Source organism: Cyclospora cayetanensis, unplaced genomic scaffold (assembly GCF_002999335.1).
Source record: "Cyclospora cayetanensis isolate NF1_C8 unplaced genomic scaffold, CcayRef3 CcayRef3_contig_154, whole genome shotgun sequence".
NCBI classification, from domain to species: domain Eukaryota; phylum Apicomplexa; class Conoidasida; order Eucoccidiorida; family Eimeriidae; genus Cyclospora; species Cyclospora cayetanensis.
This window is the reverse complement of record NW_020312097.1, coordinates 14,653-32,046: the sequence shown is the minus strand read 5'-3', so window position 1 is coordinate 32,046 and position 17,394 is coordinate 14,653. Positions and strand designations below refer to the sequence as shown.

The window sequence follows — 17,394 nt, the reverse complement described above, 5'->3', positions numbered from 1 at the left end:
CCTCGCGAACAGCTAGGCAGTTTATCATGGATAGCACTACACACCTTTTTCAGCACATAAGGAGCAGTCCTGAGCAATAGGGGGTTCTCCTGGCTCAGCATCGGTTGACACGCCCCGGCGTATCTGGCTAACCAAGCCCTCGCTTTAGGTTTTTTTAAAAATCCGTTTTGGTTGAACAATGGAAGGCAGGATATCACTCGCCGTTGGCTTAATATGAAGTAAGTCTTTGATTTTTAGCACGCGGTATGCTGTTTCAAGGGGCGTGCTACAGGAGCCGAAGACGTGCTTGCAGCTGTCCCATATCAGCGCTCCCAGGGGGATCTGTCAAGTGCACCAAGTCTTTCAGAGATATCCCCTTTCAAAATAAATCCACGATGAGCCACCCATTCCAAAAGCACTGCCAATGTTTTGTAGAATAGTATTACCTTGAGCAATTTTTCAGTTCAAGGATTCGCCGCATTTAGAGGACACCGCCGGATCCCGTGTTTTGCTTTCTGCCACACCTATCTGCAAATGGTGGCGCCTCTTGCTCGTAGAGTCTTTTCTCTCGCTTTTATAATTATATTATTTAGAGCTCTGGCAGATGACACCGCTCCTGATTCCGTGGAGGATCTGGTTGCGGGCGTGCCTGGTGGACATCCGTCAGAGCTCGAAGAGGTTCTAATGGACTTACAGCAACCAGAGCAGCCGCGTGGGCCCTCCTCTGGCACCAAAGCAAAGGAAGCAAAGGATAAATCTAATGCTCACGTGTCTTCAGTCAACCATCCGAACAAAAAGCTTACTCAAAACTCCTGGCTCACCAGTCTCCTAGGCAAGAATAAGCAAAAGAAAAGCGAGTGCCAACGTTTGGTGGAAGCAGGAGAAATACCACAATCCATTCATTCACCCCTGAAGGCATATGGATACCCGTCATTTGATACGGAAACCAAGAAACTAACCGTGGCAGCAGGGTTACCCCTTTCGAAGATCAACGACTTCCCCGTGCCCATAAAAGTCGGGTCTTTAGACTACATCATACAGGGCCGCGCTGCGAAGGTATTGCTTTTTCTGTATTGCTATTCACAATACAATATCGTGGGATCTGTGCTGAATCCCGACGGCCACTGGGACAAGACTCCCCAGTCGGTCCACCCGGTGTACCTACAAGTGTCGAATGTGGGCCCTGACCCTCATGGTTCAGTCAAGGCGATTCTGCTACGCAGTGGTGTGCAGCAAATTCTTAAAAGAGTTAGCCCTATGGAAGTCATGTTTTCTACCCTTCAGGGAGCACTTGATGCGTCGCCCACACTCTGGAATGGTGTGCGGCACGTGTATGGAGTAACGATGCGAGAGTGGGGCTGGCTCCAGCAAAGCAGCGAGGTGGCTAGCTTGTTAGGCATCTCTCAGAGTGAAGCGGAGAGCATCGTGGAGGACCTGCAATCCCCAAGCACAGCGCATTCTGGCGCCAAGCGCATTTGGCATCTGTTGAATCAAACGAGGCACCAGAAAAGAGATTCCGGTTGGAGTGACCCCAAGACAGTGTGCTTCGGAAAACCGATTACGGTGACCATCACCATGTATCCTAAGCCATGTCACAATAACAGGGCCACCCTCGCGCTAAGCAGCAGTACCGTGTCGGTCAAGGAGGCTTTTGAAGGATTCGCCGAACTGCTAGTTATGTTGGGGGGCATTGACAAGTTGTACAAAGTGCCCGATAGCTTCGTGACTTCGGCGAAGTAGTGTGATCCCAGCGCCTGTGCTTACATGTTCATTGAAGCAGCTTGCTCTAGGGGTATGGGAAAGTGTTGTCTTGCTAAGCAGCTCCCTGCCCCCCCAGTTGCCGCCGCAGTGTGTTTTGACCTTTTGTGTCAAAAGCCATTCATCTTAGTATTATACAGTCCGTGGTTGCGCGTCTGATGGAGCCCCATCAATGCGCACGTCCTGCATAAGAGGCAAGTGGTGCACTGCCAACTTCATTACTTGGTGGATACATGGGCAACGAAGTGCCCTTCGGCGGCTAATGCCTTAGTGTTTTGTTCTCACATTCTCAGGAACCTTGTGATTGTCTGACCTACGCAGCCCTTGCATGATATTTAGTGCCACCTGCCATGTACGACGGAAGCATGAAAGATTGGGTGATTATCACCACAGTATGCGAAAGGGCAATTTTTCAAATGACATCCGCTTCCCAAAACTTTTTATGATTCTCGCGTGAAACAAGTGCAGCGTACTGCAGGCGAAAGTGCCCTACTGGGACATTCTCCCCTTGCGCGCCAGACGCTAAGGGCCATGTAAAATACAAGTGCAGCACGCTGCAACAGCCCTGTGCATGCGCATTCGATGCGGCCAATGCATAGGCAGGGCCATATAATACTAACTAGCAGAGGCTATCCCAAGAAAGGTTTCTATTATGAGATGCTTGCTTGCGTTGATCCAAACAACAAGCCACAGCAGCGACAATCCTAATGCAAACTGCTCTTCAGCCGTAATCAACTCCCAAAGCCTCTTCATGATTCAATCATGGAACGGCTACTCATCTCTGAAACTACGACCAAAACCTCTTCCACCGAAACTGTGCTACTGGAAAGTTTTCGAGTCGCCCGAACCTTGTTTTCTGGTCTAGGGTACATAGTTAATACCACCGTGAGATCCTTTTTCAGGTCCACGTTGTCTTTTCCTTGCCATTCCTCTGTCTCGTTTGCCCCACTCGTGAGTAGCATCTCCAAAAACAGACCCATCCTCTTCACAAACTTTTCCTCACTAGCCAGCTTTTCCCAGCTCTCCTTGGTGTCCTCCGCAGATTGCTTTAGGTTGAGACTCAGCTCACCCAAGCTCTGACTGGCGCTCCAATTCTTGACAAGCTTAGTTAAGAGATTTTCCGCGTTCTCGTTGCTAATGAGCGTGGGGATGGCACCTGCCAGAGCCATTGCAAGGACGTTCCGGGGGTTGATACGCTTAAGCACTCGCTGCATGGAGTGTCTGACGAGTGCTTTGCTGACAGATCCGTGAGCCTCAGGCCCAACATTTTCGACTTGCACGTACACCGGAAAACGGTCATCTGGCGTGCTGTCCCAGTGTCCATCATCCCCCAGGTATGACCCCACTACTTGATACTTTGAATAACACTTCAAGAATAGTAAGATGTCCGTTAGCTTGCCTTGCATGATATAGTCTCTGCTGCCCAACTTGATGGGCACTAGGGCGCCATTCACAACCGACAGTGGAACTCCGCTTGATGTCGAGTAGGTTTTTGTGTTCACATCGAAGTACACGTAGCCAAAGTGTTTCAAAGGGGAATCCCGCGCTTGCGGGATGCCTCCTTCCTCCAGTATCTTCAAACACACGGCTTCAGCTAGATGCTTCATCTGGTCGAACCACGGCTTCAACCAGGAAGAAGTGTCAGATCTCGTATACCCCCGAAGTTGCGAGCCGAGAGATCCATCATTTGAATCATTCCCCCGTCCACCTTCTTCCATACTCTTCAATCCCTCCATAAGCTCATCGTGCAGATGAGATCCCGATGCATTCTCCTGGCGACGCCCGGAGGACGGAGATCGACCAGGTGTACCTCCAGAAGATGGCGCGGGACTTTGTGGATTAGCTGACTCGGCACTCCACAGTCTGCAAGATACGGCAAAAAGAAAGGGAAAAAGTGTGAATCGCTGCACGGCTACCATTTTGGATACGGCAAGGCCAAATGCTCGATTGGCAAATAATGAATCCCACCTGCGCTTTTCCCGTAGATCAAATCAGATATACGCCAAACCAGCAATTAACAATAATATCACGTCAAAAGGAAAAAGATCATGTCACGCAGTTTGAAACCGGCCGGGGTTGTTGGGATCTACCGGGCGAGCGATGGCGCCCATAGGAGAGGGGATTCAAAGCGCGTCGAAGCACACACTTATGCAAATCGGTTCTAACTCCTAGCACCGCGCATATTAGAAAAAACCAAAAGCTTTTTAGCTCTAATCTATGCTTCTGTAACAATAAATTACAAAGCATCGTAAACACTACTTCGTCCGAACTTCACACTGCATTTTGCAGAACCTCTTCCTGAAGCATCGCCAACTCCCTTGGTTCAAAACGCTTCCGTAACTTGTACAGCGTCGATTTTCGGCAAGAACGCAAGTACTAACCTGGTCTGCACCTGGGTTATTACGTTCTACTTTCCAGACTGGGGTAGCAGAAAGCAGCGCAAGTCTGGCTTTAGACACTTTTTAAATAGGCGGTAGTTGTGACCCTGCTTCAGAAACCGCGTTCTGTCCATGAACATCTTACAAATTTTCGTAAAACTAACAGAGTGTCTACTCACCTTCTCTGAAATGCGCTGCAAAGTTTGTCTGCAAAACTTTATGCGTTCAGCACCTAACCGTGTGCAATTTGAGTAGTGGTGACGGCATTTTCGTATTCTTTAATATTTCGGCACAAAGGGCAGTCCTTGGCACGGTATTTCTTATCGTCTTCCTTTTAGATGGCCTGCTGAATCGCTTACCAGAGAGATACAGCCTGTCTCCGTAGCGCGCCACCCCACATCTAAGTAGTTTCTAGGACACCCCGCAGAGGTTTGATGCAGAGTTACTTGTAAACTATAGAATTGGCTTTCGTCATTCATATATCTTTTTACCTAGAGAGTAGTAGCTGGATGCAGCTACACGCAGTGTGTCCCTGTGCGCTTAATGCTACGCGTACCTGGCCTTGAAGGCTCGACGGGCTAAGAGGATGCTGCTCTACGCACCATAGGTGTTCTTTCCTCTCACGTCGAAAACTTCGAGGGCCGCGAGCAGATCAAGGCGAGGAGTCTTTGAAAAAACTCAGTAACTTTCTATTAAGCGTATATTGCGTTTAAAGTCAAGTATCTTTCTATGGAGGCATGAGAGAGTAGCTGGTACCCCCGCGTGGGTCAAAGCCGCTGTTACCGCTTTTCCACTGACTGTAGATGCAGTACAATATCCGGTTTCTCTAAGAAATCTGTCTGGACTTGACCAAACCTTTGGTGATCTGAGAATTTGCTTTTCGGCACCAGCCTAAGCCAGGAGAGCGGCTGGCAATGTAACTTGATGGCACACCAACTGTCATGGGGGAAGAGACCGGCTTCCAAGCAGACATGAGCGCAGTAGCTCTACAGGCTGGTAAAAAGGCATGATTAAGCAGCCAAAAAATGTTTCTTCGATGAAGCTCTGCTGAGAAGAAAAGCACGACGGCTTTTGAAAGGAGCAAAAACTCGATTATTCCACCAGCCATTTTGGAAATATGCCCTGCTTATTTATAGCTCCTGAAGAGAAAAACGACTGGTCCTTAAGGCTTGTATAATAAATTAGAGGCGCTTCAATAGCGACCCTTTTCCAAAGAGGACATCGTCTGCTTGCAGGGATGACTCCAGCTCTGCTTTTCATGCAAGCACCGACCCATGGGGTCATGTCGCTATCAGCTACTTTGGGAAAACTACGGAAGCCGAAAGTGTTCAGTATATCGAGAAAAAATAAGCTTTGGTTTGCAAAAGGCCACAACCCAGACGAACAGCTGCTATAGCAATGGTTTTTCTCGGGTAGACAGGAATTCTCATGTCAGGCGCTAGCGGACTGACAAGCAACTCTGCAGCTAAGCAGCCATCAAGTGGGGCAGTCACAAAAGGTTGAGTGTTTAAGGTTTCAAGAGCAAGTGAGCGCAGCTCCTGCGTGCTTGACTGAAAAAAGAGAGTCGAGCTGGGACCTCGTGGATTCCGAGGTCGTTTTGTTTTTGTTTGTTGTGCGTGGTTGGCTACTGTGCAAGTTTTTCTTTCCATCGATATCAGTTTAGTGGCTGAGGCACACATATGCTGTTTTCCTTTGCACTGTGTTCCGTGTTTCTCTTCCCTTGAAGAGTGACTTCAGGAAGAAAGGTCCCCTTTCTCTTTCCCGCACACATTCAGTGCAAAAGACAGGAATATAACACAAAGTCGTATAGTGAAGAGGGGAGGGGGGCAGTAAAGGGCAATGTCGCCAGGGAAGCTGCACTGTTAACACCTTCTATTACAGTATTTATACTATGTGATATTTGGTTAATAGTATTAAGTTTATTTTGTCTGTTCCTATTGCTTATGTCTTACAGAGTACTGTCATTCCGCTACAGCAAGGCTGAGTGTTGTGTCCGTGTGCGCCAATGCTATGCACAATCAGCTTTGAAGGTTTGGAGTGCTTAGCACCTACATTTTTTCTACTTGCCTATTTCTCCTCATATCCCAACAATATGACGGTGTGTTGATGGGCAGGAGGGAGCAGCTTTGAAAGCCCCTCAATAGCTTCCTAGTAAGGTATGTATTCCTTTGGGAATACGTAACGCTCCTTAGAGGCCATTGCTCAAGTGGTAGCCAAGGCGAACCTGGAGGTACATGTTTGTGCAGAGTTGCAGCACAGAAGCCTCGGACCACCCTAATAGGATCTCACTCCGATTTCAAGTGGTATTCAACGGCCGCATTCTTGTCCCATTAGGAAACCCAAGTCTGTATGTGAAGTGATATTTTAATCAGAGGGTACGGCGCAGAAATTCAAGTTGGCGGTTCACTGGTTCGCGCAGTCATCCCCAAGTGTCAAGTAGGGCTGAAAATTCTTGACCGTAGATGCGAGCTTGCTCTCAAACGGCCCTGCGGTGTGTGTCCACTCGTGGCCTTCTCTTTTGCAGCCGCCTCCGCTTCATTGAGGCCTGCACGGGTACTTTTCTGTTTTTATGATGTGCCTTTTGTGCTTGCGGTACAACCTGATTCCACTGATCGCAGTCCCCTTGTTTGAGTTCTTTGACATTTTGCATGCGCTTGCAGTTCTGGATAATGTGACCCAGGTTCGCAATGTAATAACAGGTACGTTGTTATGACGCTGTCATTGGGCGCCTAGCTGAGCGTGCTGCTACTTCTGGATTTCCTTCCTGGTAAAGTAGGAATGAAGGCTACGGCCAGTTGACACAGCCTAGTCATTCACTGATTGGAGGTCCTGACTTGGCACTCCCTTTTCGGCCAAACACGCAAAAGCTGCGCCCACTTGCTTCTAAACCTTAAAAACTCAACCTTTCGCCAGTGCCCCATTTGCTGGCTGCTTAACTGCACAGTTGCTGCTCAGACGGCTAGCGCTTGACATGAGAATTCCCCCCGACCCAAGAGAAAACATTGTTAAAGCACTTGTTCGTCTACATTTTCGCGTTTGCGAACCAAAGTTTATAGTTCTCGACATACCGAGCAAGCTAAGATTCTCCTGTTTCGGCTCTCTTAGTTCTCTCGCTCAAAGCTTGCCGGTGAGCTGGTATCGGCATGAACCATTAAATCATGGCTTGAATGAAGATTTGAATCCTAGTTATTCCTGCTAGCAAACTGCCTCCCCTGCATACACAGAGCCACCAATAAAGTTCTTCTACGTTTAATTAAAGAGCCGCAATACGACTTGCACGCGAAGGTAGGCGGAGGACGATATTTGCACCCTTGTATCAAGGCCCTTGTAGGCCGTTTAGATGAGCCCTAAGGGCCTCTCACTACCCTAATTGTGGGCATTTGGGGGGGCTTTCTCCTTTGGCTCATAAGCTAAAACTGTGCAGCCTCTATGCCGAGTATCTTCATCTTCAATTTCAACCCTCCACAATGCCCAAAAGTCCTACTTGATGCATGGACAAACTCCAAGTACTGCTGAACTCGGAAGCGTCCTTTGTGCAGGTATTGCAGCTCCCAGTGGCTGTGTTGTCGTAGGCTGCAGGCGGTGCCTGTACCTCAAAAATGAAGAAACGGCCGTTGACTGCTGCACTTGGACTACATAAATTTATAAAACTTTTCCTCTTCACATGCGTAGCTCCCCTTTCCTTTCGAGCTGCTGTCCATCGGTGTGTTGGTTCTGCTAAATGCTTACCACTCGATTTGTGGGTACCCTCCATGTTGTACAGGCCTCCGCCGGTGCATCCCGCAGTAACTCTGTTTTGAAATATATTGAAGGGTGCTAAAATTTTTCTACTTCTTGTTTCGTGAGTCATGAAGGGGTCGTAAGTTGCTAGGCTTTTGTAGAAGTAGCCTAGTCTGCGTGGCCGCTTGAAGTGCAAGTTCTCGGCCCTTACTCACAAACTGTCAGGTAGAACACTAATGGGCTGAAGCAGGAGATGTCGAGGACGGCTTCGCTCTACGCGCACACACCCTATGTAACGGAGATAATAGTGTGGTAAAAGTTTGTTGGGTAGCTGTGATTAGAAGGCGCTTATGGAGGGTAGAAGATTGAATAGAGGAAAGGGTTCCATGTTTTCGCCGGTTTTTCTCTGTGTTCAAGTGTTTTTTGTCGATCTAATAGCTGTTCCAGCATTGCTTGCATAGGCTTCCTCTACCTGTTTCCTCACGCAGGCCTGCATTGCCATACCGTTTGGCACTATACTGCATCTTTGAGAGACAAGAAGACCCCTGGTGGGCTCGATGCGTGTTAATGTTACCAGCAGGTGGAATGAATGGCTCACTGATAGTCTGGATATCTGCGAAAGGAATACAGATCTACTGAACCCACACGGCACCGATCCCGCATACCTATTGCCCGAGAGCCCCCTGCGGAAATGTCCGAAGTGGTTTTCACCAAAGTTCAAAGCTGTATGCCCCACATGAAAGTCACTGCAGGGCTGCCTACGTATTTTAGCTAACAGATGTTGTCTCCTATAAGCTGGAAAGAGTGGAGCTTGGCAAATGTTTCTGTTGCTGCCCCAGGGGCTGATGTCTTCAGCAACGTAGACGGGGAGATTCCTCAAGAGTTTACCGGGACGTAGAGCCCATAAAAGAGTGAACTTTGACGAGCATCGGTAGCAGAGTTGAGAGTTGCGCAACTGCCGCAACAAGCGACGCAGCAGACAGCCGGCAACGTGCACCTGTATTCACCATGAAGAGTGTCCTAAAAGTCACGCAGTTGGCTGCCACAGCAATTCTTCAATTGAATGCACATAACACCCGGAGCTCTAGAGCCTGAACAAGCTTCGTAGGCCATCAGGCTGATGGAGCTAAACGAAGGAACACATCTTCTCCTGTGCATGTGTTCACGAGGGAAGGTAAATGCAGACAGACCCGTACAAGGGGGGTGCTCTTCATGCCAAGTAGCAGTGGACATCGTATGAAAAGCCGCGCTTCACAAGACCACCCATGCAAGCGCGTATTGGTGATTATTTTCTCGCGTAATGCATCTCGTCATTGGCTCTCTCCAAATGCCCCGGCTTCAACCCATACATCCTAGGCCTCGAGGGGTTTACTCTGAGGAACGTTGCGCCTAGCCATTTTAGACACTACGCAAAGCTCTCCTACGAAACAGATACGCGATGCCATTCAGCGTTGGCTACGCCCCCCTTTCGCTCTCGCCTCTTTCCCTTCCCAGATGCTTGCTTTGAGAACAAAACAAACTCGCTTCCGGGGACTGCCCTATCGGCCCACTCACGCCTACCGTTGCTCGCATACATTTCTTACGCCAGCAGCAAAAACTGCAGCGCCTGGCAGCCGAAACAAAACAGGAAAGTTTCAGTCACAGGATATCAAATCCTGATCGTGCAGATGCAAAATACGAGCTATGTCGCCAACAGGCATCTGTACGTTCACAAAGAACACTGAAATTCGAAGCAAGAATATAAATATCAACGTTGTCTGGAGTGCGAGTAAAAAAGACGATACACACACACACCAACACATGTGATGCAAACACATACACCCATGATGCACACACAAAAGAACCAGTGATCCATGGATGTAGCGCTTTACCATTGAAAGTCACGCTGTGCTTCTTCCTTGAACGTAGCAAGCAAATTGCTTCCGTTGCTTCACAGAAAACAGCCGGAAAGACTCGTCGTCGAGCCATCCTTGAGGCAGGCGCTCGCAAGCACATTCGTGCCCTGTCTTTGTGCCTGCAAGTTTGTATCTGCATAGCCGTCGCTTGCGCTGCCTCTCAGTGCATGCGTCTGGAATTGCTTGGATCGCCTCATCAATCAGTGTGCCTCCGCTCGTTGAATCTTCTCTGCATCCGTCTTCAAGACCCCTATCCCGACAACTCCCGTGGGCCCCCTATGCACCCGCGAGGCAGTCGTCATCATTGCTTGTTTGAAAAGCCGCCCGAAGCTATGGACTGCATCCACTTTCCTGCAGCTCTACGCGGTTAAGCAGGGATGCTTGCATTGCGTTGCAAAGCGCTATTTCGCTGCAGCACGCATCATTAGCGCCAACAACACCTTCATGGTGTCTCGTGGCAGCAGCTCTACCGTCTCTTTTGCCGGTGTGTTCTTCAAGGGCTGCGAGCACTCTGCTACCAGCTAAATTAGATGCCTCTACAGGCTGGCCACTTGGCACCCTTTCGGCGCATGCAGGTGGTTGGTGTTGCACGGGTAGGGGCAGGTAGCCTTCTGCTGTCGTGGCTGCATCGCGTGGAGGCTGCAGCTGTCCACTAGTGCGTCTACTCTGCACGTGCCTCAGCGATACTGCACTAGTCCTACGGGAGCGCATGCAGCGGCAGGGGGGGACCCCAGGCGGATCCAAAGGACCTCTGGGTACCCTCGGAAGCCACAGAAGACGACGCCGTCCCCCCCCTGTGTTGTTTGTGGCTGCTGCCGCTGCTGCAGCTGTGAACACACACAGGACTGGCTGGAGCTTCCGCTACTGGGCACAGCGGCCGATCCTGACTCATCGTGGAGGGAGACTGCCGGGGTAGAGTGAGAGAAGTGCCGTTGCTGCCGGCTGAAGCAGCCTTGCTGATTTCAAGGGCCTCCTTGCTGGACTGTGCTGCTATGACGGTACGGAAGGCGACATCTGCTCCTGCCAACGAGCTCGAAAGGTGGGTAGCGCTGCTACTGCTGCTGGTGCTGCTATTGCTACTGCTGGTGCTGCTACTGCTACTGCTGCCAATCGGGTGCTTGCTAGCACTCTTGCTAGCACTCTTGCTAGCACTCTTGTTCCCAGAGGAGATTGATGAACCCCCCCTCGTCTCATCCTCTTTGTCGCTGTTAGAGCCGTTCCTCGGTGCATGGGGGGCGGCAGCGTTCTGCTCCCCGTGAGAGGCGGCTTGTGTTGTTTCAGCTGCTGCTCCCGTTTGCCCTTCAGTTCTTCCGTCACTCGCGCAATCCCGAGGCACTAAAGGATCCGAAGCTGTCGCCGAAGGCGCAGAAAAAGGCCTCACATGCCCTCGTGTTGACGGCAGCTCCGCCGTCTGAGGCCAGGCTGTAGCTACAGCTGAAGCAGCACTCACCTGCTGCACGTCCTCGTGGTGACTCCCACGCCGTTGCTGCTCATCTCGTGCATCATCTCTCTCTGGCAGCAGTCCTACTGCCACAGCTTCTGCTTCTGTTTGGTTCTCATGCCGCGATCGCAAAAGCCACGCACTGCTGCCCCCCCCACACGCTGGTGGGCTCGCATGCACAAGCGTAGCATCCGCGGAGTTGGACGGAAAGGGGGCTTCCTCGACTTCAACGCCATCCTTCCCCGTAGCGGCAGCCTCTGGTATCGAAGGCGCAGCAGAGGCGTCCGCAAATGCGGCTTCTAGCAATTTGCAGCAGTCCGCGATCTTCGACAGCTCCCCCTGAAAGGTCTGCATTGTACACCCCAAACAGCACACGGCAGCACAACAAGCAGCCACTGCCCCCAACGCTTCTCTTCCACACAGCATCTTTCGCGGAGGCAGATCGAGAAGTAGCAGCAGGAGCAGCACGCAAATGCAAAAGCAAAAGCAGCAGCAGCAGCAAGCAAGTACTCAAGCAGCAGCTGTAGCAGCAAGCAAGTACACAAGCAGAAGCATGCAAATACAAAAGCAGTTGTAGTAGCAGCAGCTGCAGCAAGCAAGTACAAACGCAGCAGCAGCAGGAGCAGCACGCAAATACAAAAGCAGCAGCAGCAGCAGCAAGTACACAAGCAGCAGCTGCAGCAGCAGCAAGCAAATACAAAAGCAGCAGCAGGAGCAGCACACAAATGCGAATGCAGAGCAGCAGCACGCAAGTACAAATGCAAATGCAGCAGCATGAAAATGCAGAAGCATCAGCAGAGAGACGGAGAGGGTGACGACAGGCACTTGATTAGAGCTGCGCATGTCAGAGCCAGGCAAGGCATACACAGACGGCACTGGCATCTTCAGAGAATCCAATGTGCTTTAGGAGGGAGGCGACTTCCGGTCGAACATCGGAGAAGCGCTCTGCAGGCAGCAAAGGGGAGGCATCCGTGCATTTCATCACAGCTGCTGCACGGGGAGCAAGCCGCGCGCGCATGCAGGAAGAGAAGCAGCAGCCTGTATTCGTCCATGGGTAAGGCCTTTATCCGCGGATGCATGCAGTGAGGCAGGTACAACAAGCACACCCTTGCCTAGCACGCTCTTAAGCAGACAGCGCTGAGGCATCTACGGAAGCTGGTCAGAAAAAGCGCAGCAGCGCAACTCGCCACGCACGCACGGAGACGCGCGCGAGAGGCGGCTCCGTAGATAGAGGAGACTTAAGGCCAGTAGAGTGAGGAACGAAGCCTGGAGAAACGCCACGCCTGTCATGAAAAAGAAGCTTTTAGCGCCGTTGTCACAGCAGCTCACAGCCATCGTCAGAAAGAAACACACAGGCACATCACACACTTGTGGCTCCTATGCGGCAGGGGATGCCTGCGCCACTCGGAAGAAGCTGTACAACAACCCCACCCCCCGTCCTCTGCGCACCTTTGAATCGGGGAGCCGTTGTGTTTACGCGTCCATAGCGCAAGCGATCTTCAGCCGTCGAGGCAGATCGCAAATTTCGCAGCATCAGCTGCAGCATCAGCACAGGCACGCAGTGCAGTTGCGTGATCGCAAAGGCACAACACGAGAGGCGTATCCCTTGCTCTCCCTCTTCCAGGAGATGTCTCTCCCGTCAACTATGCAGTGCATACGTGGCAATACGAGGGGCCCTCACAGGGAGGCGGGAGTTTCCTCATGCAATTATAAGAGCAGCAGTATCGGAAACAGCATCAGCGGCTTACCAGCAAAGTGCCGATGGGCTTGCGTGCGGCAAGGCCAAGACGCTCCACGCATGCAGCAACAAAATTCGCAACTGCCTCTCCCAGACTGATCTCTGCTGCTGCTGTATGTGCTGCTGCATGGGCTGCTGCTTCTGCAGCAGCTAAAACAGCTGTAGGCGACAGAGAGGGCAGTGGCGACGGCGTGCTGCCTTCTTCAGCATCAAGCAGTTGCACTGTTGCGCCTTTGTCAGCACATCCTGCTAGCGCCTGTTCGCCTATGACCTTCTCCTCCAAAGGCTGCTGGTGCTGCTGAGCCTCTTCAAGAATGAAGGGCTGCACAAAACAACGCCCGTCCAGCAGCGCTCTGCCTGACTGCTGCTCCTGATCCTCGGCGAGACGGCCTTCTTGCAAATCCTCTTGTGCAGCAGAACCTCCTTCTAAGGCAAGCACGATCCGCGGCTCCTGCTGCTGCTGCTGCTGCAGCAGAGAATGCAGCGCACGTGAAAGCGAACTTAACGCCTCCGTCTGCTGCTGCAACTGGTGCGACAGCTCTCGTTGCTGCAGCAGCAGCTGCTCCTGCTGCTGTGTGGCCCTTGTTTGCTCCGCTTCAGCCGCTGCACGAACAGCAGCGGCTTCTCGGCTGCTGTTTTTCCTATTGCGCCTTCGGCAGCGGAAATGATCCTGCACAGACACCAGCATCGAGCCTTACTGGTTGAACTGGCAAGCAGTCTCCCGAATCGTACAGTCGGAAACACGCTACGTGCGCCAGCAGCAGCAGCAAGGGGTCCCTCACCCATAGGATTACAGCCGCCGTGACTGCAGCAGCAAGGATCGCTGCTGGCAGCAGCAGTCTTGCTGCAGCAAGCAGCAGCCTCCGAATCATTTGGCCGTACGACTGAGGCCTCTCTGCATCAGCATCATCATTATCAGCATCACCATTATTATCATCATCACCATTTGTATCACCATCATTATCATCATTACCATTAGTATCATCATCATTATCGATACCGTCATCACTATTTTCATCATCATTATTATCATCATCATTATTATCATTATCATCACCATCAATATCATCATCAGCACCGTCATCACTATTTTCATCATCAATATCATCATCAATCTTATCATCATCAATCTTATCATTATTAATCTTATCATTATTAATCTTATCATTATCAATCTTATCATCATCGTTCTTATCATCATCAATCTTATCATCATCAATCTTATCATCATCAATCTTGTCATCATCAATCTTATCATCATCAATCTTATCATCATCGTTCTTATCATCATCAATCTTATCATCATCAATCTTATCATCATCAATCTTATCATCATCAATCTTATCACCATCAATCTTATCATCATCAATCTTATCATCATCGTTCTTATCATCATCAATCTTATCATCATCAATCTTATCATCATCAATCTTATCATCATCAATCTTATCATCATCAGCAGCAACAGCATCCTAATCATAATCATCCTCCTCTTCAGCAGCAGCCCCTTTCAGGGACCTGCTGTCTATGCAGCTCTGCAGTCTGGTAGACGCGCCAGGTGCATGCGGATCAGGCGAATGAGCGCTTTTCTCACCTGCCCCGAGAGTTTTCAATGTGCTGCTGCCTTGCGGCTGCTGCGTAGGCGTGATTGCGAGAGACTTGGCATGCGTCAGAGCAGCTGCAGCGGCAGCTGCAGGCAACTGCCAAGGCATCTACAGTACCCCAAGACAGCGCAACGACTAGCAATACGCGACCCATCAAGACTTGGCTGCTATTTACTACCGGGTGTAGCTGCAGCTGCAGGAAGGGCTGCCAATTCTGCAAGCCGCACACTACTTCGCCTTACTTGGCTTGGAGGCTGTGCGTGGGGGACCTCTTGCTGGGGAGCACCTGCGACGCGGGCGAAAGCCTCATCGATCTCCTCTCTGGTGAGGCCCTTTCGTTCCAGAAATTGTCTCTTCACGCGCGTTGCAGCTCCAGAAACTGCAGCAGAGCAGCATGCGCAGCCTTGGAGCACACTTTTTTTGACACCCTTTCCCCCACCATACCCTCCCCAAGCGTGCGCGACCAGCGAGGCAACATGCTCTGCTCCCCACGCACTGGCAGCAGCAGCAGCAGGAAGACACGGTGTGTCTAATAAAGCACACTTGAAGGATGCGAAAGAAAGCGGACTGCATTCGTGAGCTTCAGCTCGCGTTCTGCTGCAGCCGTTGCTGCTGCGGCTTCATCGCCGCGCAGTTGCTGTAGTTGTTGCTGCTGTTGCTGCAGTTGTTGCTGCTGTTGCGGCAGTTGCGGCAGTTGCTGCAGTTGCTGCAGTTGTTGCTGCTGTTGCGGCAGTTGCTGCAGTTGCGGCAGTTGCTGCAGTTGCTGTGTGGGGAAGGCGGGATTTCCAAAGTAAGGCTGCGCAGATCCTGGAGAGGCGGGAGGAAGTGAGAAGTAGGGGCTGACGGGGGGTGGAGCTCCTGGAAATCCCCAGTTGTAGCTATAGGGCACATAGGGGCCCCCAACATAGGGAACGGTTGAGGGGGGGTAGTAGGCGAAGGGGGCCCCTCCCGCGGGAGGCGTTGCAGCATTCGGAGTGATTCCATGAGCATACCCCAGTAACACTGCTGTAGCCTCAGGAGAGGTGGTCGCATCTCCCGTCCCCCCTCTATGGGCTGAGAGAGGGTGGGGGGCCCCCCCCCGCTCCCCCCCTGCTGGAGGGCTTAGGGGGCCCCTCCCCGTGCCTGCAGCGGCAGCTGCCAGTTCCTGAGCTCCTGCTGCAGCCGCTGTGGGAGGCGCAGCAGCGGCGGCAGCGGTCTGTGCGTTCTCGGTGAGCGGCTCGGCAGCAGCGCCTGTAGGCGAGCGCGAGGGGCCCCCCAGAGGGAGGTTCTCTGGGGGTTGCTTTCCGCCCGTGCTGCTAGCGCTGGCTGCCTCCATCGGCGGCATGGCATGGCATGCATGCATGGCACGCATGCATGCCGTGGAAGGAGGAAGGCGGGGGGGGGCCCCGGGGCCCTTGCAGGGGGCCCCGAGACGCACTGGGTAGCCGTGGGCTGTCTGTACAGGGGCCTCCTGGCTGAGAGGGGGAACAGCTGGGGAAGGGGGGCAGGCAGGCAGGCTGGCAGGCAGGCTGGCTGGCAGGCAGGCTGCGAGTGGAGTGTCACCGCAGCAGAGAGGCCCTCCTCTGGGCTGGATAGGGGCCCAAGCGAGTGCAGCAAGCGAGTGGACAGAGGCAGATGAGAATTGTTGCACGGTTTGTTGGGGAAAGTCGCAAGCGGCTAAAAGAGAGGCGAGCTCCCGTTGCGACGCGGCTGCCTGGTGACGATACACCGAGACGACATGCGGCAGGGGAGGGAGGAGGGAGGGTGTGTTGGTTCTTCGAGGGCTGCACACGGAGAGAGGCAAGAGATGCAAACGCACAAAAACAGAGAGCTGCAGCGCGGGAGCGCTGTTTGGAGTGCTATTTTAATGGGAATGGCAGCGCTTTCGGAAAAAAAACTCCGCGATCGGCATGCATGCATGCAGCTGCACGCCTACGGAACCCCTTGATCGCCTGGCAGCAGCAGGCCCAGTCGTAACCAACCACCTCATGAAGCGAGGCGGCTGTGGCAGACCCCTCCCTGTGTGTATGCACACCTCTACTTCTTAGCATTTCATGAGCAGCAGATCTTTATATTTGCATATTTGCGTCCTTCTGAACAGGCTCGCTGCATTTTCCAGACAGCGGCTTTGCCGGAGGGAGACGCAAAGCCGCCTTCCACGTTAGGGGGGCCCTCGGTGGGTCGTGTATGGATGTACCCAGGGGCCCCCCTTGCTGTGGGGCCTCCCTCTGTTGCGGCGACTTGAGGCGCTTTCGCCGATGAAATTAATGAATTCGAGCCTCTAAAACGTCTTTTGGCGCCTCTTTTTTGAAAAAGCGAGGCAGGAAGGCGACCGTCAAGAGAGCAATCCGTGTTCGCATCCCTCGAAGATGTCAAAGGCCTTTGCTGCGCGGCTGCTGAAGTCAGACGGCTGCCGCTCGCGACCTTTCCATTCGCCTTTTGCCGCTAGTCTTCTCAAAAAATTCGGATGGACGGAGTAAGTGCAGCGGGGGGAGCAGAGAAGGTCAGCAACGCAAGCGGGCTACCCCTTTTGGAGCAAGCAGAGTCTGTTAAAGGAAGTTTTCTGTCGCTCTTGCTGTTGCTCTTGCTCCTGCTCTTGTTGTTGCTCTTGCTCTTGTTGTTGCTCTTGCTCTTGCTCTTGTTGTTGCTCTTGCTCCTGCTCTTGTTGTTGCTCTTGCTCCTGCTCTTGCTCTTGCGCTTGCTCTTGCTCTTGCTCTTGCTCTCTCTGAGTTACGTATTCACTTTATTTCTCTTTCTGTGTTTGTTGCGGCTTTTAGAGGCGAAGGACTTGGCAAGACCCTTGAGGGGATGGCAGAGCCGATACAGATTCGCAGGCGAGAAGAATCGTTAGGCGTGGGTCCTTTGTTGTTGTAGCTGTGGCAGATTGCGTTGTAGTCGTGTG

The 17,394-nt window shown here is 51.9% G+C and overlaps 2 protein-coding genes across 2 annotated transcripts; one reads left to right on the top strand and one right to left on the bottom strand.

Annotated features, from left to right (window-relative positions):
* Positions 1-513: 513 nt before the first annotated feature.
* On the top strand, positions 514-1,719 carry LOC34624209. Its single transcript, XM_022737300.2, has one exon. It carries the CDS (start codon positions 514-516, stop codon positions 1,717-1,719), a length of 1,206 nt encoding a protein of 401 aa, XP_022590554.2.
* A 7,996-nt stretch (positions 1,720-9,715) lies between these two features.
* Positions 9,716-15,837, bottom strand: LOC113147193. The gene is made up of 11 exons (XM_026336919.1): positions 15,691-15,837; positions 15,316-15,525; positions 14,756-15,055; positions 14,504-14,621; positions 13,692-13,804; positions 12,920-13,579; positions 12,621-12,708; positions 12,037-12,116; positions 10,853-11,519; positions 10,133-10,338; positions 9,716-10,006 (listed from the first exon to the last, which is right to left on the bottom strand). Exons 1-11 carry the CDS (start codon positions 15,835-15,837, stop codon positions 9,716-9,718), a joined length of 2,880 nt encoding a protein of 959 aa, XP_026192704.1.
* Between the last annotated feature and the right edge of the window lie 1,557 nt (positions 15,838-17,394).